This window comes from Myotis myotis, unplaced genomic scaffold (genome assembly GCF_014108235.1).
Source record: "Myotis myotis isolate mMyoMyo1 unplaced genomic scaffold, mMyoMyo1.p scaffold_m19_p_6, whole genome shotgun sequence".
Lineage (NCBI taxonomy): Eukaryota > Metazoa > Chordata > Mammalia > Chiroptera > Vespertilionidae > Myotis > Myotis myotis.
This window is the reverse complement of record NW_023416368.1, coordinates 87441830-87469062: the sequence shown is the minus strand read 5'-3', so window position 1 is coordinate 87469062 and position 27233 is coordinate 87441830. Positions and strand designations below refer to the sequence as shown.

General features: G+C 47.2%; 1 protein-coding gene and 1 pseudogene across 4 annotated transcripts; one reads left to right on the top strand and one right to left on the bottom strand.

Moving 5' to 3' along the window:
• SUGP1 (SURP and G-patch domain containing 1) lies at positions 1-26815 on the top strand. Of its 4 annotated transcripts, none has more exons than XM_036314978.1 (14): positions 1-173; positions 1888-2059; positions 5410-5510; positions 6454-6654; positions 8656-8779; positions 9110-9210; positions 10203-10326; positions 19210-19565; positions 23946-24052; positions 24620-24797; positions 25030-25136; positions 25741-25886; positions 26226-26355; positions 26642-26815. In XM_036314978.1, the coding sequence occupies exons 1-14, from the start codon at positions 152-154 to the stop codon at positions 26666-26668; spliced, it is 1896 nt and encodes a 631-aa protein (XP_036170871.1). In that variant the 5' UTR covers positions 1-151; the 3' UTR covers positions 26669-26815. The 4 variants fall into 4 exon arrangements, 3 of the variants coding, with proteins under 3 accessions (XP_036170871.1, XP_036170872.1, XP_036170873.1); XM_036314979.1 differs by lacking the exon at positions 1-173 and adding an exon at positions 677-844; XM_036314980.1 differs by lacking the exon at positions 1-173 and adding an exon at positions 1530-1729.
• LOC118657814 lies at positions 21021-21209 on the bottom strand (annotated as a pseudogene).
• Positions 26816-27233: the final 418 nt, after the last annotated feature.

Genomic DNA, 27233 nt, shown 5'->3' with positions numbered 1-27233 from the left:
GGTTTGCGTTCCTGCGAGAAAGGTCCCAGGTGTCCCCTCAGTGGCAGGGCGTGGCTGGCCAATGAGGACTACATCTCCCATTAGGCCGTGCGCACTATAGCATGCCTCCTCAGGTGGCGCCGGAGCATTGTGGGATTGGAGGAGTCTCAAGATGGACAACCGGGATGTTGCAGGTAACAGCCCCCTCCTCCTTTCATGCTCCCCTCTGCGTCCTCCGAGCTTCGCGTCTCCGCTTCGTCCTCTGACCGAGTCTGCCCCAACCCGCCGGTCCTCCCCCTCAGCTTGTGGGCGGCCCGAAGCGACGGGTTCTGCACCTCCCCCGCCTGACGAGGTCTCAGACCCAGTTGCTGTCCCCTACCCTGGGCCTGGTTTGCTGAGGACGCTTGGCTTCCTCCGTAAAGGCAGACACCGGGTCTGTCTTGCGTCGGCTTTCCGAAAAATAAACCACCTTCAGGGCTCTTCCGAGCTCCGCTCCCCCAAACAGCGGCAACCTTGGGGCTGTCCTGCGCTTCTCTTCGCAGCAGCTGCCTCTTGGCCTGTGTGCTGCTTTCTGGAAAAGCTGTTTTTCTGAACTGCTCTCAGACATGTCCTGGATACATAAATTCCCGAGTCTTTCGAGCCTCCACTTGACCACAAGCCTTGCCCTTCCATCTCTTCCAGCCCTAGCCGCCCCAGAATGGATACACTCGCCCACCCATTCAGCAAATACTGTGTGCTAGGCGCTGTGCTGGTCGCTGGGGGTGCAGTGGTAATCAAAACAGGGCCCTGCCTTCCTGAAGATCACTTTCTAATGGGTGTCAGACGATGCACCAAGAGGAACTATTTATGCAAAGAGAGTTATGATGTGAGAGAGTGGGGCTGGAGGCTGGTGATATTGGGTGGCCAAAGAAAGCCTTATTGAGTAGAAGACATTTGAGATGAGAAGGAGGCCTGGGGGGCAGAGCCTTCCACACCAAGGGGGGCTGGGGGTGGGGGTGGCAAGTGCAAAGGCCTTGGAGGGACTGGCTTGCCATTTTGAAGGAAGTCAAGGATGGGGAAGGGGGGGGCCATCTCTGGCAGGGCCTTGAAAATTGACTTTCAGAATTTGGATTTTATTCTGAATCCCATGGGGAAATTTAGAGGTGTCTTCTCCATCTTCACAGCCAATGCCCATGTCTGAAGACAACATCATCTTTTGCTTGGAGCCAGAAAGCCTCCTCGCTGGTCTGTTTGCTGCCTACGCACTCTCTCCAAGTAGTAGCCAGAATGATTTTAAAATTAAAAATACCTATTGGATATTATCAGCTTAATACTCCCTGACACTTTCCAAGGACCTTAAAGTAAAATCTAGACTCCCTTTCTTATACTCTCATTCCTGGAACAACTTGCTCAAGCCACATTGGACCCTTGCTGGTCCTTGAATGCACCAAGCTTTATCCAACTTTTAGTTTTTGCATCTGCACCTTACCCTGCCCAGATTGTTCCCTATGTGGCTTTTTAGGAAGCTCTTTATGGTTTCAGCTTAACTGCTTCCTCTTCAAATGGTTATTTTCTGGCTGCTCTAGCTAGAGATGCTCCTCTGTCATGCCTTCTCATCCTTTTTCGTTTCCGGCAGAGAGCTCTTACCATGATTTTGCAGCTACTTTTTTGTTACAAGTTTATTGTCTCCCTAGCCAGACCTGAGTTCCATGTCGGCAGAGGCCTTGTCTCTCTTGTTGAGCACCTAGCACAGCACCTGGTATATAGCTCGGTAAATGTTTGCTGAATAAATGAACGAGTGGATATGTATGAATGTCAATTGGAATGTCCGTTGCTACAAGCAGCAGCCACTGCGGCGCTCCTGTAGCAGCTGCCGGGCATGTGTGTGACGCAAAGATGATTTCTGATGTGTTTCTCTTCCCTCCCCAGGAAAGGCTAACCGGTGGTTTGGGGTTGCTCCTCCCAAGTCTGGAAAAATGAACATGAACATCCTTCATCAGGAAGAACTCATTGCTCAGAAGAAACGGGAAATTGAAGCCAGAATGGAGCAGAAAGCCAAGCAGAATCAGGTGTCCAGCCCTCAGCCCCCGCATCCTGGCGAGTAAGTGCACTCTGAGGCTGGATTGGGTCTTCGAGGGTCACGGGCAGAGGGTTTTGTTTATAAGAGCAGTCGTGTTATATCTGCACCCGGTCACAGCCTGATGGTGCAAGGAGTGACACAGCTGCTCTCTTTCAGGAGGCTTAGAATGCTAGGAGAGACACAGGGGTGTGTGGAAACCCAGCGGATGGCCTGCCAATTCTTTCACTCAGCAGTTATTTACTGCTGACGACCTGTGGGCCAGGGGTCAGAGGTATAGCCCAGAGCAAAAAACCCAGACTTTGTCTCTGCTCTCATGGGGCTCACACCAGGAGGGTGGGTGTACGGTACAGGTAGCTATGCAAATAAAAGCATAAAGCACCTACATTTAACATTTCTTGCTGAAGGAATAAGAAATACTCAAATTGCCTCAAGACAACCATTTTGATAATATTTCCCACATCTTTGCTTTGTTTTATGAAGTTGTGATCAAATTTGTGTGCTGCTTTCCCTGCGTCACTATTTAAAAAAAAAAAAAAATTATTGATTAACTTGAGAAAGAGAGGAAGGGTTAGAGAGAAACATCGATTTCTTGTTCTACTTATTTATACATTCATTACTTGATTCTTGTATGTGCCCTGACCAGGGACTGAGCTACCTGGCCAGGCCTCCCTGGCACTTTTTTTTAAATCCTCACCTGAGGATATGTTTTTATTGATTTGAGAAAGAGAGGAGAGAGAGAAACCCATATCGATCGTTTGCCTCCCATCCTCACCACTACCTTGTCAGCCCGGCAGCCTAACTATGTGCCCTGACTGGAAATTAAACCTGAAACCTTATGGTGAATGGGACGATGTTCTAACCAACAGAGCACCCAGCCAGGGACAACCCCCCCCCCCACACACACACACACACACACACACTTCTTAAAAGAAAAACTTTTCCCCAAATCACAACTCTTTAGAACCATCAGTTTTTAAGTTTTATTCTTACTGAGATATAATTTACATGCTATAACATTGAACTTTTAAACTGTATGATTTAGTGATTTTTAGTATAGTCACAGCACTGTGCAACTATCACCATTATCTAATTACAAAACATTTATCATTCAGAGAGAAACCTCATACCCAGTAGCCATCATTCCCATTCTTCTTTCCCAAGCCCCTGGCAACCACTAATCTAGTTTCTGTCTTCATGGATATACATATTCTAGATCAGGGGTCCTCAAACTTTTTAAATGGGGCCAGTTCACTGTCCCTCAGACCGTTGGCGGACCGGACTATAGTTTAAAAAAAAACTATGAACAAATTCCTATGCACACTGCACATATCTTATTTTGAAGTAAAAATACAAAACGGGAACAAATACAATATTTGTATTTGCATGTGGCCTACGGGCCGTAGTTTGAGGACCCCTGTTCTAGATATTTTATATGATAGGTGAACTTTTGTGTCTGGCTTCTCTTACTAGATGTAATGCTTTCGGGGTTCACCACTTTGTAGTGTGTGTGAGGGCTTCATTACTTTTTTGTTGTTTTTACTGTTAATCCTCACCCAAGGATATTTTTTCTATTGATCTTTAGAGAAAGTGGAAGGGAGGGAGGGAAAGAAGGGGTAGAGAGAGAGAAAAACTTTGATTGGCTGCCTCCTGCACATGCCCAACTGGGCCAGGATGGAACCTGCAACCCAGGTACATGCTCTTGACGGGGAAGGAAACCTGTGACTCTTCAGTGCATGGGCCAACACTGTAACCACTGAGCCATGCTGGCCAGGGCCCATAATTTATTTAACCAGTGTCCCTTGTTGACTACTTAGGTTATTTCCATTTTTAGTTCATTAAAACAGATTTCTAGTAACACTTAATTTTAAAGGAAAAAGTCTAGATCTGTGGGTTCCCTAGCTTTTACTAATTATTGGTGTATCTGTATGATGGATTGTTACTCGGCTTTTAGAAACACTATATATGAGGAATTTTTGAGGGTACAGGATGTATGTTACAATAGAGAATGGAAGGAGGGCACGTTCTATGATCACAGCCTTATTTCCTTCTATTTCTAACTTAGGGGCAAATAAAAAATATATACCAAAGTGTTAATAGTAGCTATTGTGAAGTGGAAGGAATTGAGTTTTCCTCTTTGCTTTCTATATTTTAGTTTTTCTACATTCTTGTTTGTTTATAATGAGCTCTAATACTTTTATGATAGGGAAAAATGAATTTGAATTAAGCATTCAGGACCCCGGTTTTGCTTTTGTACTAATTTTTATATATTTTTAAAAAATATGTTATTTATTTTTCTAGAGAGAGAGGAAGGGAGATGGAGAGAGAGTCAGAAACATGGATGAAAGAGAAACATCAGCATTAATTGGCTGCCTCCTGCATGCCCCCTGCTGGGGATCGAGCCAGCGACCCAGGCATGTGCCCTGACCCTGAATTGAACTGGCGACCTCTTGGAGCATGGTTCAATCCTCAACCACTGATCAACACTGGCTGGGCTTGTGCTAATTTTTTAAAAACAGATTTAAGCCCGGCGAGTGTGGCTCAGCAGTTGAGCATCGACCCAGGAACCAAGAAGTTGCCAGTTTGATTGTGAATCTCCAGTTTGATTGTGAATCTCCGGTTCAATTCCCAATCAGGGCACATGCCCGAGTTGCTCAATCCCCGGTGGGTGACCTACAGGAGGCAGCCAATTGATGTTTCTCTCACACTGATGTTTCTATTTCTCTATCCCTCTTACTTCCTCTCTCTCTAAAAATCAATTAAAACAGATTTTTTAAAAAAATAAAAGATTAAAAAGAATTTTTTTAAGTAAAACATACTATTTGCAAAAAAAGAGAGAAAATAAAAATATATAATCCCCCTGTAATTCTCGAACCAAGAGATTGCTTTGGGTGTTTTCCTGTATGTGTGTAATCCTCACAGAAGTGCTGGCCAATCCAGGCCCAGAAATGCCGTCACACACAGTAAAAACACATACAAATGCACTGTTTTGGATAATTCTAAAGTCTAGCTGAGAAGACAGACATGGTACCCAGTAGCAGCTCAGATAATTTGTTTACACCAGGTAGGATAGGATTTGGTGCAGGAAGAGAGCCAGTGGTTCTGAGTTGAGGAGGCTATTTGGAGTGGGAGGGTCAATAGTCCGATAGAGTTGACATCAGTATGTGTAGCATTGCTTTGACTAGAACAAGATTGTTCCCACCTTACAACTCTGAAGGTAGCTCTCTGCACTCAGCAGTCCCCAAGACACATCTGGGGGTGGGTTTTTTGTTCACCAGGTAAGAACTTGGGTGGGTGTGGAGCCGAGACAGGCAAGGCATGCCCCAGCCCCTCCATTAGAAGTTTACCCTCTCTATATTCTGTCTTGGGTCTAGAATTGCAAACACACACAACTCTTCCGCTTCCAACAAGTTTGCCAATGACGGCAGCTTCTTGCAGCAGTTTCTGAAGTTGCAGAAGGCGCAGACTAGCACAGGTAAGTGCAGTTTCCCCATCCCATCTCCTCCTATTCAGGCTCAGGCTCATGTTCATGCTGCCTGCTCTCTCCTCCCGGGGATCCCTGGCTTCCTAGAAATGGCAGGTTCTGCCTCAGATTTGTTCTCCTCATCCCGAGTTTATTGAGCACCCTCATTTCACTCATTTCCACACTAAACACCCAGGGAGAAAGCATGGAACCTGCTCTCAAGATGCTTACCTTGTAGGAGCAGAGACAACCCAGGTTTCTGTCCAGGAGCATGGGGACCAGGACTAAGCAGGCCCAGGGCTGTGAGACCATGGCTGTGGTCAGAGCAGCAGCTCAAGTGGGAGGAATGGGGCCCCCTTTCATAGGTGGGGAACTGCCTGGCCCACAGGAATCCATGAGACATGCCAGGTGTGAGAATAACTGCCCTTAGGGAGCCCACCCATAACTGTGGTTGTGCAATTTACCAGTCAGAGGTTATTTTTACTTTAAAAAACTTAATGGTATAAAATAAAAGAAAGTTAATGGTGAAACAGATGACCTTTGACCTTTGTCAGGCTTCCTAGGTAACAGGTAAAAAAAAGTTTAGGCCAAATTCACCCACAGAGAGGAAGAACAGGCTCCTCTTTATCGCAGGGTCACGGGTTATGAGCTGTGTTTGAAAAGCCCAGAATAGGCTTGTTCTAGCTTACCACTGACAACCAGAGGGAATGGTTGTAAGTTGGATGTGGGATTCAGGCCATATCTAGATAACCAAAAAGTCATGTATCTGTGAACCTTGATGTCCTCATCTGTAAAATGGGGTGGTGTCTTCTCTGAGCACCCACCACCCACCAGGTGCTATGCTGGAAGCTGAGGACCCCAGCCCCCAGGGACTGACGACACTCAGATTAGGTGGGAAGATAGGGAAAGGTGCACTGCAGAGCTTGAGCACAAGTATATGTCCTTCTCTCCCAAGATGCTCCCCCCAGCGTGCCCAGCGCCCCACCTCGAGTCCTCCCCCGTGCTGGGAAGAGGCCTCCCCTCATCAGCAGCCCACTGAACCAGGTGAAGAACTATGTGCACGCTAAGCAGCTGCCCCTGGCCAGCCGCCCTAGTGTCTTCCAATCTCCCGATGAGGACGAAGAGGAAGACTATGAGCAGTGGCTGGAGATCAAAGGTAAGGTGCGGGGGCTGCCGCCCTCCTTCTCCCACCGCCTTCCAGCTCCGGGGCAGATCCACAGTCAGCAGGGAAAGCATGGCCAGGAGTATGGGGTACTTGGGACTTCAGTCAGGTGAGGCCGCTGGGGTGAGGGGGTGCAGTTAAAGGAAGGGTGTGAGGAGGGGCTGCAGTGTGGGCTTCATCCTGGGAGCTGTGGGACCCATCATCTACTCTGGGGCCTGGCCTCCAGCCAAGGCAGGGGTATCCTCATTGAGTGTTCACTTGCACTTTCCTCCCAACATAAGGAGGACCTTCCATGGCTCCCCAGTCTGGGTGCATGCCCTCCAAGCCCTCTGAGGCCCAGAAGCCCATTTCTTAATGCAGTTCCTGTTCCTGCCAGTCTGAGCCAGAGGTATGAGCCTGCAGCTTGGAGAGTTCATTTTTTTGCCTGGGGAAGGACAGTTACTGGCCTTGGGTGAGTTAGTCTAGGCCCCAAGCTGTAGGAGGGCAGAGGGTGGCAGTGGTGGCACTTCTAATACTTCTAGCCCTACCTATATTCAGAACAAGGCTTCAGTGCCACCTGAGCCATTTGGAGTCTTAGGCTACTTCTGCCCAGGCTGGCTGGCTGAGTCATGTTATCCTGACTGAGTACAGACTGAAGTGACTGTATGGTCTGCCATAACAGCCTCTAAACTCCTCTGGCTCTGGGATGAGGATGCCAGCTTCAGACCATACATCTGAGCAGATCAGTGGCGAACCTTGAAGTCTGGAACATTAGTACAGAGCCTGAGAGGATGGTGTTTCCTTCGAGAGGTGCCCTGGCAGTTCTGACTGTACCCTGCCATGAACCTCCGCTTTACAAGAGGCAGTGGGTGTCTCAAGGCCCTTGAGGCCTGTTGAGACCTACAGTTGAGGAGGCCTCAGAAGAGCACCTGTGCTTGTAAATGGCAGCCAGGTCAGGGTCATCGTCAGGTATGCAGGAGGAGGGTGCGATCACATGTTTCTTCCGCTACCCCCAGCTTCTTGGCAGCCCAAGCAACAGGAGGAACAAGATTGGCCACAGGCTCAGTGTCTTCTAGCCCCATTGCCGAAAGGAGCAAACGTTCCTAGGCACTGACTGACAGCGAGAACTTTCTCTTGGGAGTTCTCATAAAGGGGATAGGACTGTATGTTGGCTGACAGGTGCCCTCCAAAAAAGTCCAGCAAAAAAGACAAAAGCAAGTTCCACATGGCTCAAAGGGGAGGCTAATGCAAACACAAAAATGTATTTTTATACCTCTGTTCTCTGAAAAAGCTGAGGTAATTATTAAGCTCGTTGCAGTGAGCATCCTTAGCACCCAGATGGTGGTCTGGAAACATTTTCTCACTCACGAAAACCAAGACTTCTTGGAAGAATGGCTGGCTCTAGGTCTGGGCAGGAAGTGTATCAGATGACCTGGAGCACCCTGTTCCAGCAGATAGTGAGGAGGCCATCAAGACACCGGGGGCCATGTCCAAAGGCCTCAGTACCCAGCTTGAAGAGGCTCCACCAGCCACAGAGGGGACGATTGAGCCTCTATGATGACATTAATTGCAGTGGATTGAAACCCACCCAATGTGTTTAAATCAGAGTTTGTAATGCTATTTTAAAAGAATTTTTCATCTTTGAAGGATGGAAAGGGACCAGTTTATTATACTTAATGCTGGTAAATAAAGAAAAGACTTAAGCATTTAAAATAAAGGGCGGGGGGTGGGGAGAGGCTGGCTATGTTTTCAAACGTCTCCCTTCCAGCCTGTGGATCGGCTCAGCCTCTGAGAGGGTCGCACACTTCTCTCCCACCCAGTGTGTCTCGTGAAAACTGTTTAGACCAACTCCCCTCTCGTCACGGTGCTTTGTGCATGGACCCGGGACGCCTGACAACCTCCTGCATTTCACCCTCTTCTTCCCCTACCCCTTTGTCCTTGTGGTCCGTAGAGAGAGTGTGCCTGTTGACTGTGGGGTGTGTGAGTTGAACCCCAGTACTGACAGCCTCCTTAAAGTTTCACCCCCAGAGGGAGTCGAGACTCGGAAAGTGATAGAGAAATTGGCCCGCTTTGTGGCAGAAGGAGGCCCCGAGTTAGAAAAAGTAGCTATGGAGAACTACAAGGATAACCCAGCGTTTTCGTAAGTATTTTTGGGAGGGGAAGGTCACTGGTACTTAATGTTCTTGCCACACAGTAGTATGTGCAGACATTTTTGTAAAATTCTTGTGGTGACTGAGGCTGGCTGGGTCTGGGTGCTTGCTTGTGTGGGCCAGATGGTGTTCCAAGCACTTTATAACTTACACCAAAGGTTGCAAAAAGTCTCCAATGTGATGCAGAGACTTAATTTTGGGCTCTGTCAAGACATCTGTGCTTGTTAGCTTGCTTTTGCATAACTTGTCTTCAGATGCTGCACAAGTCTACTCGTCCTCGTTACTCATCTTCCTTTCTGTTTTGCAAAACACTTCTTCAGGTTTCTGCATGATAAGAATAGCAGGGAATTCCTCTACTACAGAAAGAAGGTGGCTGAGATAAGGAAGGAATCACAGAAGTTGCAGACAACCTCTCAGAAAGGTAGGTGGGTAGAAGGGGGTGGGAGGTTCTGGGGAGGTGCATGGACAAATTGCTCCCCAGGTGAAATCAGGGTTCCTAGAGGGTGCCATGGCATGGGGTAGCGCTGATGTCCTTGGTTTGTGCCCTCCCTCGCAGCCAGGGTCAAGCTAGGGCTAGTGCCACCCTTTTCACCAGTGCTCTGAGGAGGGGGGGAGGTCTGAGGACCAGGGTCAAGGTTGTATTCAGGAGCTCAGCCCTGTACATGCAAAAGAGACAGAGGGAAGGTGTGCTAGCCCAGCGGTCGTCAACCGGTGGTCCATGGACCACTGGTGGTCTGTGCGGTCCAAAAGGTTGGTGACCGCTGTGCTAGCCTATTGGTTCATGGTCATTTTAACAAGTGTTAATGAATGCCTACCAACCCTAGAAACAAATGTAGCGTCTGACACCTAGGAGTGGGGCTGAGGGGGCAGAAACAATCAGCTGGTGATATCTGATGGGATGAGTGTCAGTGGATGGGGAAGAGGCTGGATGGTCTCCAGCTTTAATGAGTATCCCAGCTAGTGCTGGTGGGTGAGAGGAATTGATGTTTAGGCCTGACATGGGCCACAGAGGTTGGTCTGTCATGTCTCCTGCGGCCCTTTGCCTTTGCACTGACCTCCCCAGGAGGAGGGCCACGCTTACCTCCCCATGTGACCTGGCTGGGCAGCCCCCTATAGAAAGACCAAAGTGGGGGTTCCTGTCTTCCCTCTGGGCCTGACACAAACCTTCCCTTATATTATGCTGCAATGTCCCAGGCCCCCCAAGACCTATGGGTGGGAAGGGGTAGGGAGCAGGGCTCAGAATAAGTTGTAGTATTAACTGTTTGGTCTCAGTGTAATAATCTGATTCCCATTTGCCTGTTTCTCTTTGCATTGTTTCTAAAATAAACCCCTCTTGTTGCCCATGGGGTTTTTAGCAGAAATTAGGCTGTTGGGTGTGGTGAGTTGAGCTCAGTACTGACAGCCTGCTTAAAGTTTCACCCCCAGAGGACGAAGAGGTCAAGAACCTTGCAGAAAAGTTGGCCAGGTTCATAGCGGATGGGGGTCCTGAGGTGGAAACCATCGCCCTCCAAAACAATCGTGAGAACCAGGCATTCAGGTAAGGAGGGACCCACCAGAGATTTGACCCCTCAGCCTGGTCACAGGCTTGGTGGTCCTAAGGCCAGAGTCCGTGGCGAGAAGCTGGCAGGGCCAGGACTCAGTTCTAGGAATTTCTGGCCCCAGAGCCCAGCCTTGCCTCCCTGTATCTACTCCCCGAGTGCACACCACTGCCTGGAGTTGTCTCTGCGGCAGGTGTGGCAGGGACTTTGAGGCCCTTGTGTTTTTCCAGGTGCCTCATTGGGAAAGTCTCTAGCACTTGCCCGGCTCCCTTTGTAACAGAGACAGTGGCCCCCCAAGTGGGGCCAGGCCAGGCCCTCTAGCAGAACCTCACAAAACTGTGTTGCTCATTGTGTGTATTCTTAGGGTCTCATCTTTACAACGAGGGAAACAACAAGAAAGCAGGAGTGTGGTACCTCAGGCTCTGAGGAGTGGGAGTCCCTAGCCTGTGTGCAGGTTCCATGGACAGGATGCGACAAGCATCCTGACCCCCCTACTGTCCCCAGCCATGAAGTCACACCCCAGCCCTTCAGGCTAGGTCTGTTAACCCACTCACTCATTCATTGGTGGGATTTAGCACCTCATCTTCGCCAGGGGAGTTTGGGCAGGGTGGGTCACAGTTGCTGTTGCAGGGTGGTACTGGCAGAGGCTGGTGAGGTGGACACTGAATCCAACATGGGGTGATGCATCTGTGAGGACACTTTTGGCCACAAGTCCCCACCCAGTCAAGTGAGGAGATGTGATGGCAACTATAACAAAAAGTGCAGGAGCAGTAGGCACCTGGGCTGGTTGATTCAGAGACACCATCAGGCACTCAGGAGGAAGGAAGCAAGAGTGGGTGGTAGGCAGGAGGAGGGTGTCCAGAAGGACCACTACACGGGAGTGAAGCAGTTGATATGCCAGGCACTGTGCCAGTGCGGCTGGAGTGCAGGGTGAGCGTTGACATTCTGTGCAGACAAGCTGTGGAGCCCGTCAGGGCCAGGTCCCAAGAGGCTCAGGTGTTCATTGAGAGTCTTTGGAGGGTCTGCATAGGGAGTGATGGGGCTAACTGTGCTTCCAGGATCACTGACCACAATCATAGAGGGTGATCAATCATTTCAGGCTGAGGGTTGAGGCAGAGAAGGTTTGCAGAGGGCTGCTGAGGGGTCGAGGATAGCTGTGGGGGAGTGCCTAGGATGAGAATGGACCCTGAGGAGAAGTGGCTGAAGGTGAGCTGCTAAGGGACCACAGCTGGCACTCCATGCACTGGCGAGGAATGAATGGGAGATGATTGGGTATTTGGGCCTGGTCAGGGTGTACAGGTTCATTCCACACTGACTGATCTTCATGTGGGGTTAGGTGTGAGACAGCTCTTCTCTCCCCCAAATCAAACAGCCGCCTAGTGTACTTGCTGCTCTGGCCCTTCTGTGCCTTCCTGATTCCCCCCATGGGCCGGGCACACCCCAGCAGTTGTGTGTCTTGGAAAACAATGTTATAACTGTTTACCTATTCCTTTGACCAGTCATCCCACTTCTAAAATGCCATCTCCCAAATAATCTTAAATACAGCATCATCCATAGTCATGAGAAATTAACACATTGAATGTCCAGTCCCAGTGGGCTGAACTCCTATAACTGCATGTCTAACACATCACTTGTGTGAGCCACCTTGTTTACGAGTGTGCTGGCCTCTCACAGGTGAGGAAACTGAGGCAAGAAGGCCAATCAGTGGAAGTGCCTTTGCTGCCACATTCCACTGCATTCTAATGAGAAAGCCTTACGTTGTTGAGTTAAAAGGTTTTTTAAAAAAAATCAGCATACAGGAATTAGAACCACAGCTCTGTTCAAATAAATCTGCACTGGATAAAAAAAAAGACTGGATTAAAAAAAAAGTGTTAGCTTTGGAATCATATAGTATGTAGTTTTTTCAGATTGGCTTCTTTCACTTAGTGATGTGCATTTAAGTTTCCTCCATGTCTTTTCATGGGCTTCATAGCTCATTTCTTTGGGTGCACCACAGTTTATCCACTGTAGGACATCTTGGTTCCTTCCAAGTTTGAGCAATTATGAAGAAAGCTACTATAAACATCTGTGGACAGGTTTTTGTGTGGACAAAGAATCTCATCTCTTTAGGATAAATACTAAGGACTGTGATTGCTGGATAGAATGGTATATTTTGTTATTTTCTTCCAGTCTACGGCTTGTGTTCTCATTTGCTTGACCTTGTCTTTCACAGAGCAGAAGTTTTTAATGTTAATGAAGTCCAGCTTATCAGTTTCTTTTTCTTGGATTGTGTCTTTGGTATTGTATCTAAAATGTCATTGCCATACCCAAGGTCATCTAGGTTTTCTTCTATATTATTTTCTAGGAATTTTATATTTTTGAATTTTACATTTAGGTCTGTGATCCATTTATAATTAATTTTTGAATGAAGGGTGTAAGGACTGTGTCTAGATTCTTTATTTTTTTCATGGAATGTCCAGTTCTAGCACTGTTGGTTGAAAAAACTGTCTTTGCTTCATTGTATTGCCTTTGCTCCTCTGTGAAAGGTCATTTTACTATGTTTATGTGGGTCTAATTGTGGGTCCTTTATTTTGTTCTAGTGATCAGTTTGTCCATTCCTTCATCAATACCACACTGCCTTGATTACTGTAGCTTTACAGTAGGCCTTGAAGTTAGGTAGTGTCAGTCTTCTAACTTTGTTCTTCAGTATTATGTTGGCTATTCTGGGTCTTTTTTCTCTGAATATAAACTTTAGAGTTATTTTGTCATTATCTACAAAATAACTTTGCTGGGACTTTTATCGGAATGTCATTAAACCTAAAAATCACATTGGGAAGATTTGACATCGTGGCAATACGAAGTTTCCCTATCCATGAACATGGAATATCTTTCCATTTATTTAGTTCTTGGAATTCTTTAATCAGAATTTTGTAATTATATTCATACAGATATTTTACATATTTTGTAAGACTTATTCCTAAGTATTTCATGTTTTTATTTTTATTTATATTTTTGATCTTACTTGGTTTTTATTCATATTTCTTTTTTTTAATTAAATCTTTATTCAGATTATTACAGTTGTTCCTCTTTTCCCCCCATAGCTCCCCTCCACCCGTTCCCCCCCCCACCCTCCGCCCTCGCCTCCCCCCTACTGTCCTCATCCATTGGTTCACGATTTTTGTTCAGTCTCTTCCTGCATCCCCCACACACACACCCCCCCCGAGAATAGTCAGTCCACTCCCTTTCTATGCCCCTGATTCTATTATAATCACCAGTTTATTCTGTTCATCAGATTATTTATTCACTTGATTTTTAGATTCACTTGTTGATAGATGTGTATTTGTTGTTCATAATTTGTACCTTTACCTTTTTCTTCTTCTTCCTCTTCTTAAAGGATACCTTTCAGCACTTCATATAATACTGGTTTGGTGGTGATGAACTCCTTTAGCTTTTCCCTATCTGTGAAGCTCTTTATCTGACCTTCAATTCTGAATGATAGCATTGCTGGATAAAGTAAACTTGGTTGTAGGTTCTTGCTATTCATCACTTTGAATATTTCTTGCCACTCCCTTCTGGCCTGCAAAGTTTCTGTTGAGAAATCAGCTGACAGTCGTATGGGTACTCCCTTGTATGTATCTGACTGTCTTTCTCTTGCCGCTTTTAAGATTCTCTCTTTGTCTTTTGCTCTTGGCATTTTAATTATGATGTGTCTTGGTGTGGTCCTCTTTGGATTCCTTTTGTTTGGGGACTTGTAAGTCTATTTCTTTCACCAGGTGGGGGAAGTTTTCTGTCATTATTTCTTCAAATAGGTTTTCAATATCTTGCTCTCTCTCTTCTTCTGGCACCCCTATAATTCGTATGTTGGTACGCTTAAAGCTGTCCCAGAGGCTCCTTACAGTATCTTCGTATTTTTGGATTCTTTCTTCATTTTGCTTTTCCGGTTGGGTGTTTTTTGCTTCTTCGTATTTCAAATCTTTGACTTGATTCTTGCGATCCTCTAGTCTGCTGTTGGGAGTCTGTATAATATTCTTTATTTCAGTCAGTGTATGCTTAATTTCTAGTTGGTCCTTTATCACAACCTCGAGGGTCTCACTAGATTTCTTGAGGGTCTCATTAAGTTTATCGGCGGTTTCTAGAAAATTCTTGAAAAACCTTAAAAGTGTGGTTTTGAACTCTATATCCAGTAGTTTGCTTTCCTCCATTTCTGTCATTTGTGTCCTGTTTCTTTGTCTCCGCATTTTTTTATGCTTCCCTGTGTTGATAGAATGGCTTTCTGTGCTAGGTGTCCTATAGGGCCCAGTGGCTCAGCCTCCCCAATTACCTGAGGTAGACGCTCTTGGTGCACCCCCTTGTGGGCTTTGTGCACAGTCTTGTAGTTAAGCCTTGATTGTTATAGGTAACACTGGGAGGGATTGACCTCCAGGCCAATTGGCTGTGAGAATCAGCTGTGTCTGCAGTGGGAGAACTTCCGTGCTGGAGACACCCCTCTGGGGCAAGACTTGCTTCAATGGGGCTTTGGTGCTCACTGAGTCTGCTCCCTGAGTGTGTCCTTTATGGATCTGAGGAGCTGCAATCTCGGGCACACTGGCTCCTGGATCTCTCAGGTGGTGCTAATCTAGCCTCTGCCTGAGGCTATCCAGCAGAAGCCAGCTGTGACGCAATGCACCTTGGGCCAGCTGCAGTTTGTTAGGTAATTATCAGATTGCAAAGGGCCAGGCCTTTATATGCAAAAGCCTCCATGGCTTGGGCAGGGCGGGGTCTCAGGGGATCAACAGGGCGGAGCGAGCAGTCATGGCTGCTCTCAGTCCTGCCCTCAGAGGCCCTATTTCTCAAGTGCCCCGGCAATCGCTGCAAGCACCCCCGAGAGAAAGCTGCCCTCGAGTTCTGACCGATGCCAGACAGTCCCGTTTCTCCCGTATGAGTCTGAGTCCCCAGAGACTCACCCGAAACTGGAGCTCAGAGCTTGAGACTCCCTCCCGATTGAAAAAGACAACCGTGTCCTCAGCCGCCAACCCTCTCCGCATGCGCCTCTGTACCTCTGTATTTTACTTCTGCACCGCACCTCCTCTGAGTCTCAGTATGCTTTTCTCTTTCCTTCTAGTTGTAGAATTTCCACTCAGCCAGCCTTCCTGTGGTTCTGGATGATGTCCATTCCATCTTTTAGTTGTATTTTTGAAGTGGTTGTGCAAGGCAGCAATCTCTGGTGTTTACCTATGCCGCCATCTTGGTTTCTTGTATTTCATGTTTTTAAATGATAATGTAAATAGTATTGTGTTTTTAACTTCAAATTTTACTTATGAACTGCTGGCTTATAAGAAAGTGATTGACATCTGCATATTAACATAGTACCCTGCAACCTTGCTATATAATAGGTTATTAGTTCCAGGAGAGAGAGTGAGAGAGCATGTGTCTATTTTTTCATGTGTTTTTTTGTTTTTATGTAGACTATCATGTCATTTGCAGACAAAGACAACTTTATTTTTTCCTTCTCAATTAGTATATCTATTTCCTTTTCTCGTTTTTTACATTTGTTAGGACTTCTAGTATGATGCTGAAAAGCATTGATGAAATGGGATATTCTTACCTTGTTCCTGTTCTTAGTGGGAGTTTCCAAGTTTCTCACCATTAAGTATGAGGTAGCTGTGGGTGTTTTTATACATACTCTTTATCCAGTTGAGGAAGTTTGCCTCTAATTCTAGTTTATTGAGAGTTTTTATCATGAATGGGTGTTGTATTTTATCAGATGCTTTTTCTACAGCTATTGATATGATCTTGTGATTTTTATTTTTTTTAGCCTATTGATACGATGAATTACATTACTTGATTTTCAAATGTTAAATCTGCCTGGCATAAATCCCACTTGGTCGGGATGTATATAATCAGGGGTCCTCAAACTTTTTAAACAGGGGGCCAGTTCACTGTCCCTCAGACCATTGGAGGGCCGGACTATAGTTTAAAAAAAAAAAACTATGAACAAATTCCTATGCACACTGCACATATCTTATTTTGAAGTAAAAAAACAAAACGGGAACAAATACAATATTTGTATTTGCATGTGGCCCACGGGCCGTAGTTTGAGGACCCCTGTATATAGTTGTTTTTAACATTGGTAGATTCAGTTTGCTAATGTTTTGTTGAGGATTTTGGCATCTATATTCATGAGAGATGTTAGTCTGTAGTTTTCTTGTAATGTCTTTGTCTAGCTTTGGTATTAGGGTAATTGAATGAATTAGGAAGTATTCTTTCTGCTTCTCTTTTCTGAAAGGAACTGTAGAGAATTGGTATAATTTCCTCCTTAAATATTTGGTAGAATTCGTCAGTGAACTCCTGGGCATGGTGCTTTCTGTTTTAGAAGGTTATTAATTACTGGTTCAATTGTTTTGTTTTGTTAATCTTCACCTGAGGATATTTTTCCATTGATTTCTAGAGAGGGTGGAAGGGGCAGTGGGAGAGAGAAACATCAATGTAAGAGACACATCAATTGGTTGCCTCTTGCACAGGTCCAGGGATCAAACCTGCAAACCAGGTATGTGCCCTTGACCAGGAATCAAACCTGTGACCCTTTGGTTTGCAGGCCCATGCTGTAACCGCTTAGAACACTAGGCAGGGCTGGTTCAGCTTTATTTATTTTTTAAAAAATATATATTTTTATTGATTTCAGAGAGGAAGGGAGAGGGAGAGAGAGATAGAAACATCAGTGATGAGAGAGAATCATCGATCGGCTGCCTCCTGCATTCCTCCCACTAGGGATGGAGCCCACAACCTGGGTATGTGCCCTTGACTGGAATCGAACCCAGGATCCTTCATTCCCAGGCTGACGCTCTATCCACTGAGCCAAGCTAGCCAGGCCTAGTTCAACTTTTTAAAAAAAATTTTAAATTCATTTCAGAGAGGAAGGGAGAGGAAGAAAGAGATAGAAACATCAATGATGGGATAGAATCATTGATCAGCTGCCTCCTGCACACCCCCCACTGGGGATCAAGCCCACAACTCAGGCATGTGCCCTGACCGGGAATCAAACCGTGATCTCCTGGTTCATGCGTTGGTGCTCAACCACTGAACCACACCAGCTAGGATGATTCTACTTTTTAAAATAAAAATAGGCCTCTTTGAGTTGTCAGTTTCTTCCTGTATGAGTTTTGGCAGATTGTGTCTTTCAGGTAATTAGTTAATTTCGTGTGTGTTATCAAATTTTTGGGCATAGAGTTGTTCATAGTAATTCTTTATTATCCTTTTAATGTTTGTAGGATTTGTAGTGATGTCCCCTATTTCATTTTTGTGATTAGTAATTTATTTTCTCTTTTTTCTTAGCATGGCTAGAGGCTTTACAGTTTTATTTTTTATTTTATTTTATTTTATTTTTAATATATTTTTTTATTGATTTTTTACAGAGAGGAAGGGAGAGAGATAGAGAGTTAGAAACATCGATGGGAGAGAAACATCGATCAGCTGCCTCCTGCACATCTCCTACTGGGGATGTGCCCGCAACCCAGGTACATGCCCTTCACCGGAATCGAACCTGGGACCCCTCAGTCCACAGGCCAACGCTCTATCCACTGAGCTAAACCGGTTTTGGCCTTAACAGTTTTATTGATCTTTGTTTCCTCTGTAATTTTTACAAAGATCACTTACTGGGTTTTCTAAAGGGTGTGTGCATGCTTGTATCATGACCCAGGAGTGCAAAGGAGATGCTGCCATTTCCTTGTCCTTCCGTCCCACCCTAGGTACCAATATTAGTTTGTCTAGGCTAGGGGGTCCTTCCACCTCTCTCCTGGCTCTATTTAGACACATAGAAACAGTCTATAGGTTTTTTTTCCTGTTGTCTTTTATACAAAAGAAATTTTACAGCATCCTTGAGCTTGCATGTTGCTTTTGTAATCCTTCAGGTTTGTGAGTGCAGGTCTAGCCCCTCTTGTTGAGGGCCATGTGACCTGTGATATACACAGATCTTGTTACATGGAGATGGGCTATGATTCTTCCCTCTGGTGTGGACCCCAGAGATGGGACTAGGGCTCAGGACATGCATAGTCTAAGACCGTGGTCAGCAAACTGCGGCTCGTGAGCCACATGCGGCTCTTTGGCCCCTTGAGTGTGGCCAAAATACCAAGTGCGGGTGCGCACGTACAGTGCGATTGAAACTTCGTGGCCCATGTGCAGAAGTCGGTTTTCGGCCTGGGCGAGTCTATTTTGAAGAAGTACTGTTGATATTTGGCTCTGTTGACTAATGAGTTTGCCAACCACTGGTCTAAGAGATAACAGGCAGGTGCAGAGGGAGCTGCAGGCTTTACCAGCTCTGAACTCAGTGCCACCTGTTCCTACCTTGGGGTGGGGGAACTACCCCTTAGGGAACTGAGGGACTGTGGCTTCCAGCAAGGCAGGGACTTTTGCCCTTGAGTTGGAGTCCAGGTCCCCATTTGTTCCTATGTTAATTGTCTTTGTTTTGGCTCTGTTTGCTGTTGGCACCTCTCACAAGTGCATCAGAAAAATACAAGTGTTTGAGCTGTGCAGTTTAGGGCAAATCTTGTCCTTTCTGGCACCAGGTGTCTCTCGCACCTCAGGACTTCTAGTGCTCCTCTAGGACAGCAGGGGAAGAGCTTCACAGAACCTGGGGCAGGTCTGAGGGAACCCACCATTTTCCTTGGAGGCAGTGTATCAATAACTGTGTGACAGGCACCCGATAAAGTCGGGGTGGGGTTGGTGTGGCCCTCAGCATTGTGACAGGCTGTGGCAGGCCACGTTATTTTTCAATGTTGGGTCACTAGAGCCAGCAGCCACTGAGGCCTGGCAGTACAGGAGGTCATAGTGGAGACTTTGAAGTGACCCTGGCTGACCTGGGGGGCTTGCACAAGACCCATGCTACTCCTGCCCCAACTGACAGTGTGCCCCTCCACTCTTCTTTACAGCTTTCTGTACGAACCCAGCAGCCAGGGTTACAAATACTACCGCCAGAAACTAGAGGAGTTCCGAAAAGCAAGGGCAGGCCCAACAGGCACCCAAATGGTGCCGGAGCTCTGCCCTCAGCGCAGACCGCCTCCTGAGATCCTGTCCGGATCTGTACCCCTCACTGCTGCTTGCCCTACTTCATCTGCCCCCTCACCTGCTATCAACCCAGCTCCAGCTGCCCATGGAAAGCCAGCCACTACAGCCACTGTGAAGAGGAAGCGAAAGAGCCGATGGGGGCCTGAGGAGGAAAAGGTGGAACTCCCACCCACCGAGCTGGTGCAGAGAGACGTGGATGCCACCCCCTCACCCCTGTCAGGTGGGCTTTTTCAAGAAGTCTGGCATCGCGTTGTCAGGGTTTATCTGTGTTGTATGTAGCAGGTGTCAGGACTTCCTTCCCTTCTGTGGCTGAATAGTATTTCAGTGTGTGGATGGACTACACTTTTGTTCATCCTTTATCTGCCAATAGATGCGGGTGGTTTCCACCTTTTGGCAGTTGTAACTAGTACTGCTGTGAACACACATATACAAGTACTATTTGGATCCTTTATTTCAGTTCTCCTGTGTGTATACCTAGGAGTGGAATTGCTGGGTCATATGGTGATTCTACATTTAACTTTTATTTTTTTAATATATTTTATTGATTTTTTACAGAGAGGAAGGGCGATGGGTAGAGAGTTAGAAACATCGATCAGCTGCCTCCTGCACACCTCCCATTGGGGATGTGCCCGCAACCAAGGTACATGCCCTTGACCGGAATCAAACCTGGAACCCTTCAGTCCGCAGGCCGACGCTCTATCCACTGAGCCAAACCGGTTATGGCGTACATTTAACTTTTTAAGGAACCACCAAACTGTTCTCTACGGCAGGTGCATCATTTTACATCCCTCCAGCAATGCACAAGAGTTTCGATTTCTCCACATCCTCGCCTTAGAGTCATGCCAGTATGAACTGGGATCACATTGTAGTTTTTGCATTTTTCTAGTGACTAATAGTGTTGAGCATCTTTCCATGTGCTCGTTGGCCATTTGTATAGCTTATTTGGAGAAATGTCTATTTTAGTTCTTTTCCCATTTTTTAATTGGGTTGTTTGTGGTTTTGTCGTTGAATTGTAGGAGTTCTTTGTGTATTCTGGATATTAACTGCTGTTACATATATTATTTGCAAATATTTTCTCTCATTCTTTGGATTGTCTTTTTACCCTTTTAAGAGTGTCTTTTGATTCACAAAAGTTTTAAATGTTAATGAAGTTCAATTTAATTTTTTGTTTGTGGCCTATGATTTTGGTGTCATATTTAAGAAACCATAGCCAAATCCAAGGTCATGAAAATTTGACCCTGTATTTTCTTTTCTTTTTTTCTTTTTTTAATATATTTTATTGATTTTTCACAGAGATGAAGGGAGAGAGATAGAAACATCGATGAGAGAGAAACATCGATCAGCCACCTCCTGCACACTCCCCACTGGGGATGTGCCCGCAACCAAGGTACATGCCCTTGACCGGAATCGAACCCAGGACCTTTCAGTCCACAGGCCGACGCTCTATCCACTGAGCCAAACCTGCCACGGTGACCCTGTATTTTCTTCTAAGAGTTTTATAGTTTTAGGTCTTTTTTTTTTCCGTGAGTGAAAACTTTATTGCTCCAACACTTTACATGAATGTCACCAACACCTCATTGGGGCAAATATATAACAAGCACAATCATCTCAACTTCTCAACTAACGCACTGTACAGATGCTTCCCAGCCCTCACTCCCAGCACGACTGGTGCATTTCAGTGGCAGCAGCTGCACTTGCTTGAGCCTCCTTTGCAGATGCAGCCTTGGGCACACTTGGCACAGCCCGGGGAGCAGCAGGAGCAGCAGCTTTTTCAACATGTTTTACAGTTGCAAGATGTGCGTTTGCAGTTGTCTCCACAGATGCATGTTCCTTAAGACAAGCAGGTGCATTCCCTGGGGTCCATGGTCCAGGTGCTGTCTGTGCTGGAGAAGGGAGGTGTATAGTTTTAGGTCTTAAATTTAGGTGTTTGTTATTCCTCACCCGATGATAGTTTTTTCATTGATCTTTAGAGAAAGTGGAAAGGAGGGAGGGAGGGGGAGAGAGAAACATCTATTGGTTGCTTCCTATATGCACCCCAACTGGGGCTGGGGATCAAACCTGCAACCCAGGTACATGCCCTTGACTGTGAATCAAACCCAAGACCCGGGTGCACAAGCTGATGCTCTAACCACTGAACCACCAGCCAGGGCTTAAACATAGGTATTTGACCCATTGATCCATTTTAAATTAATTTTTTAATTACATTTTTTATTGATTTAAGAGCGGAAAGGAGAGGGAGACAGAGATAGAAACATCAATGATGAGAGAGAATCCTTGATTGGCTGCCTCCTGCATGCCCCTACTGGGGATCAAGCCCACAACCCAGGTATATTCCCTGACCAGGAATTGAACTGTGACCTCCTGGTTCATAGGTTTGCTCTCAACCACTGAACCATGCCAGGCAGGCTTAAATTAATTTTTATGTCTGATATAGGGTAAGGGTCCAACTTTATCCTTTTCCATGTGGATATCTAGTTGTCCTAACACCATTCGTTAAAGAGACTCTTCTTCCCCCATTAAATGGTCTTGACACCCTTGTCAAAAGTCGGTTGACCATGGATGTAAAGGTTTTTTCTGGGCCCTATTCTATCACACTAGTTTGTATGTCTTTCTTTACACCAGTACCTCACTGTTTTGATCACTGTACCTTTGTGGTAAGTCTTGAAATCAGGAGTGTTAGTTTTCCAATTTTGTTCTTCTTTTTCAAGCTTTGGCTATTCCTTGGAGTCTCTTGAATTTTCATATGGGTTTTCAGATAGGCTTTTCCATATCTGCAAAAAAAACTGTTGGGATTTTGATAGGGATTGCATTTGAATCTGTAGGTCACTTTGGGTAGCACTGACATGTTAACAATATTTAAGACTTCCAACCTGTGAATACATAGGATGGCTCTCATTTACTTAGGTCTTCATTCATTCATTCTAACATGTAGTTTTTGTTTTATAGTTCTTGCATCTCCTTGTTTAAATGTGTTCCTAAGTGCTTTATTCTTTTTGATGCTATAAGTGGAAACTTTTTAAATTTAATTTTTGGATTATGTGTTCTTAGTGTATAGAAATACAACTGATTTTTGTGTATTATCTTTCAACTTTGCTGAATTCATTTTTCAGCTCTAATAATCCTTTTGTAGATTCATTAGGGATATAAGATTATGTCATCTGCAGATAGTGACCATTTTACCTCTTCCTTTCTAATTTCAATATCTCATCTTTCTTCTTCTTTCCTAATTGCTTTGGCTAGGACCTGCAGTGCTATGTTGAATGCAAGTGGCAAAAGTGGGGATACTTGCACTGCTCCTTATCTTAAGGGAAAAGTTTTCAGTCTTTCACCATGAGTCTACATATTGTAATCTTTTTTTTTTTAAATATATTTTATTGATTTTTTACAGAGAGGAAGGGAGAGAGATAGAGTTAGAAACATTGATGAGAGAGAAACATCGATCAGCTGCCTCCTGCACATCTCCCATTGGGAATGTGGCCGCAACCCAGGTACATGCCCTTGACCGGAATCGAACCTGGGACCCTTCAGTCCACAGGCCGACGCTCTATCCACTGAGCCAAACCGGTTTCGGCTATATATTGTAATCTTATTTGACTTTAAGTATATTTTGTCTGAGACTAGTATATCCTTCCCAGCTCTCTCAGTACTATTTACTTGGAATTTTTGTTTCCCATCCTTTTACTTTCAACCTGTTTGTATCTTTTTATCTAAAGTGAGTTTCTTGTAGATGACATATAGATAGATCCTATTGTCTCCCTTAAACTTTAAAGTACTTAACATTCATTCTTGTCATAGAAGCCTTCTGCATAGGGCTCTCATAAAGTTCAAAGCCCCCACAGACCTTCTTCAAGGAGGATTGAGGTACAGTCCTGGGGTCACAGAGCATCTGCATTTGGTTCTTGCTGGCAAAGCCCCAGCCATGGGGAGCTGGAGCACCCAGCTCTCTTCACTTTCCCAGAGGATCCTCTCCACCCATCTGCCTGGCTTCTCCCCCAGAAACCAACACCCAGACGGGCCATCACAGCATCTTCACGTGAATCAGGGCTGCTGGAGCTCCAGCCAAGCTCCGAAGCTGATGCCAAATTAAATGCTGTGAGGACAACTGGCTGCCTCTCCAGAAGGAGCTAAACAGAGCCACACAGCTTAGTCTTATACCAGACTCCAAACCCATGTATGTCTATACTAGGTGTCTGTCCTCCATAGGATCGACTTCCATGAGCCAGTGTTTGTGCGTGTGCACACACTCTCGTCTCTGCTCTAGTGTCTCTGGCTCTGCAAAGTCCCCACCATGTCACCCATTAGCCATATGACCTCGTTTGAGGCCCCTGACCTCTGAGTTCTGGTGTTGGTGTTTACAACATGGGGATGTAGGGCCTACCTGGAGAGGGCATGTGGGAATGAAATTGGGTGCACATGACAATGCAAGGTGTGACTCGTGTGGTCCTCATGTGACACGAGAGACTAACAGCTGATATGAGGGCTCTGCTGTGCGCGCTCCAAGTGCCTCGGGTGTTGTCAGTGAGTGGATTCTGCATCGCACACGCAAGAGCAGGGCCAGGCCCATGTGTCCATCACTGACTGACCTGTGTCTTGTTTCCAGTTCAGGACCTCAAGGGGCTAGGCTACGAGAAGGGGAAGCCCGTGGGTCTAGTAGGCGTCACGGAACTGTCAGACGCCCAAAAGAAGCAGCTGAAGGAGCAACAGGAGGTAAGGCCAGAGGGTGGAGCAGGCTCCACAGCTGCTGGTGGCAGATTGCCCCCCCTCACCTATGGTGCAGTGATCACACAGTCAGCAGAGAGGCTCCTGGGCAGGCTGGTTCCCCACCAATGCCATGCCAACCCCAGCGTATAGCTGGGCCCAGAGCTCAGGCCTCCTCATGCTGGCCTGTCATCCCGCACAGCTGGTGCTCAATAACTATTCCACATAGTGCCTGTGGGCTGTTCCCACTCAGTAGTCTTAAATTTTCCATCCAGTTTCCTCCAGTATCCAGTCCAGGACAGGCCTGGCTAGCACTGGGCGCCCTGAGTGGTATGAGGGCCACTCAGCTGGTAGTGGGCAGTGTTGGGGTGAAGGTCAGCTTGGCCTCTTTGCTGCTTCCCTGGGGAACTAGAGGCACTGGCCTATCAGTTCTTGGGGATAAGGAGCCCAAGTTGCCCTCATTTAGTCCATGATGATGATGCCCAGTTCTGAGCAAGACAGGGGCCTCTCATCACAGGGACATGGGGAGGTTCGGTTATGTGGTGCAGGCCCTGTCATAGTGTGTGCTCCCCACAGATGCAGCAGATGTACGACATGATCATGCAGCACAAGCGAGCGATGCAGGACATGCAGCTGTTGTGGGAGAAGGCGCTGCAGCAGCACCAGCATGGCTACGACAGTGACGAGGAGGTGGATAGCGAGCTGGGCACCTGGGAGCACCAGCTGCGGCGCATGGAGATGGACAAGACTCGGGGTACGCTGAGTTTCCAGCGGGGGGTGGCTGGAAGCCCCACTCACCTGTTGGCCTATGAGACCTTGCGCACAAGACTTGGCTTTTCTGTGCCTCAATCTTCTCAGTAGTAAAAGGAGTGGTGCAGGGTTGTCCTGAGGGAGCAGGGTTCAGGTCAGGGTCTCCCCCCAGCTGCCTCCCTCTCTCGCGGCTGCTCACCTCTTCCTTCTTTTACCTTTTCTATCTCTCCGGACAGAGTGGGCTGAGCAGCTGACGAAGATGGGTCGGGGGAAGCACTTCATTGGAGATTTTCTGCCACCAGATGAGCTGGAGAAGTTCATGGAGACCTTCAAAGCCCTAAAGGTGAATGGGGAGTCCCCAGCCATCAGCCCTGCTGTGGGCCTGTCCAGCGGGCGGCCTCTTCACACGGAGGAACCAGGCCCTCTTCCACAGGAGGCATCTGTCCCTGGCAGACGTCCATTTGGGGAATTCACAAATAGCTCAGCTGCCACTTTAGAAACATTTCCTGGGGCTTTGGGAAATCCTGCTTCCAGTGAAGCCAATTAATGCAATGGGAGGCACAAGCCCAATGGACTGGGCTCCTCAGAATGAAAGCTCAACGTTCCTCCTCTGCACATAGAGAGACAGCTGACTGGCACAAGCCTCTCCACCTAGTTGACCATGGCTGCTTTTTCACACTTTGTGTAACAAATCGCCCTCAGAAGCTGAGCTCTTCTTTGTAGGTGAATCATTAATCTTGCCCATGGTAGAGGAGGCCTGTGTGACTGTCACCTTGCCTTCTTTGACTTGGTTACCAGAGAGCACGAAGTGTGACCATGGGAACCCTGAGGAGGAGGAACTTAGTCTGAAGTGGGGGACGGATGGGCTGATGGTCCCAGCTAGTGGCCAGTGAGGCCATAGGGGGCGTGTTTTGGCCCTCGGGGATGACAGCTGCTTGGTCATGCAGGAAGGCCGTGAGCCTGACTACTCGGAGTACAAGGAATTCAAGCTGACGGTGGAGAATATTGGCTACCAGATGCTGATGAAGATGGGCTGGAAGGAGGGTGACGGTCTAGGCTCAGAGGGCCAGGGCATCAAGAACCCAGTTAACAAGTGAGTGTGACCCTTGATACAGGATGGGGGTGAGGGAGTATCCCAAACTAGTCCCAGGGTCTGGATCTGGTCCTGTCCCTGGGCCAGAGTCAGGCCTAGCTATGAACTGTGGTGACTAGCCCAGCTCAGGCTCTTCCCTCCTGTGTGTCCCACTTAGCTCTTCTCCAGCCCAGCACAGCTTGCATGGCCCCCACAGCCCCACTTTGAGCTGCTGCTGCTGCTCCTAGGCAGGCTGGTGGGCTAAGCCTTCCTGTCCCAGCTCAGGCTGGGCATCTGCTCTCCTGCTCACACCAGCCTGCTTTTCTGCTCACATTCTGCACCTTCCCTCATCCCCCACAGGGGCACAACTACAGTGGATGGCGCTGGCTTTGGCATTGACCGGCCAGCAGAGCTTTCTAAGGAGGATGACGAGTACGAGGCCTTCCGCAAGAGGATGATGCTGGCTTACCGCTTCCGGCCCAACCCTCTGGTGCGTGCATTCCCATCCCCCACATTCCTCTGGTATGGCCACTGGTTCCTCACTGTCCACAGTAGTGGGGTGGTAGTGCTGGTAACAGAGTGTCCCTCCTCCCTTAGTCCCGGTCTCACCAACAACCCCCACCACCACTCCACCTGCATTTGAGCCCCTTCTTCCTCTCCAAAGCCAGCCATCTCAAGGAGTGAGCTCAGCTGCCCCTGAAAGGTTCTGGGCGGGAGGAGCTGCCATCTGTCTTTAGCATTAACGCACTCCCTTTTTATCTCACTGCCTCCCACAGAACAACCCCAGGCGGCCTTACTACTGAGTATTCTGGAGAAACACAGAAACATACCTTCCAGACAACCAACCAAGCATTCTTGGACTGTAGAATGTTTTGGACTGCATTTCTGCCCGCCCTTTCCGTTGTCTCAAGTGTCATGCTATGTATTAAAGTCCCAATGCTTGCCCACTGTGGGAGCCTGGTCGTGCCATCACCAGAGACCCCTCCTGTTCTTCAGTAGCTGAGCTGGGCTGGGCAGGTGAGAATGAGATGCTGTGTGAAGACTCCCCAGCACCTGAGGAATCCAAAAGCACCACCTGGACCTTTGCTTGTTGGGTCTCCATCCCTCATCAGCCTGGGCTGGAGTAGACAGGAGGGCCACACTTGGGCAGGCCCTCCCAGCCTAGCACTGTGCTATGGAAGGGAATTGGGGAGGGATCTCCAGGCAGGGCCTAGCCTTCCCCAGGGCACACCTATGCTACCCACCTCCCTGTCAAATGATATTCCCTGCCAGTGATGGCTGCAGCCCATGCTGCCACCGCTGCACTGGGTCCCACCTGTGTGGTGTACACGTGTCCCTGGGGCTCATGCCTCTGTGGGACAGCTGTGT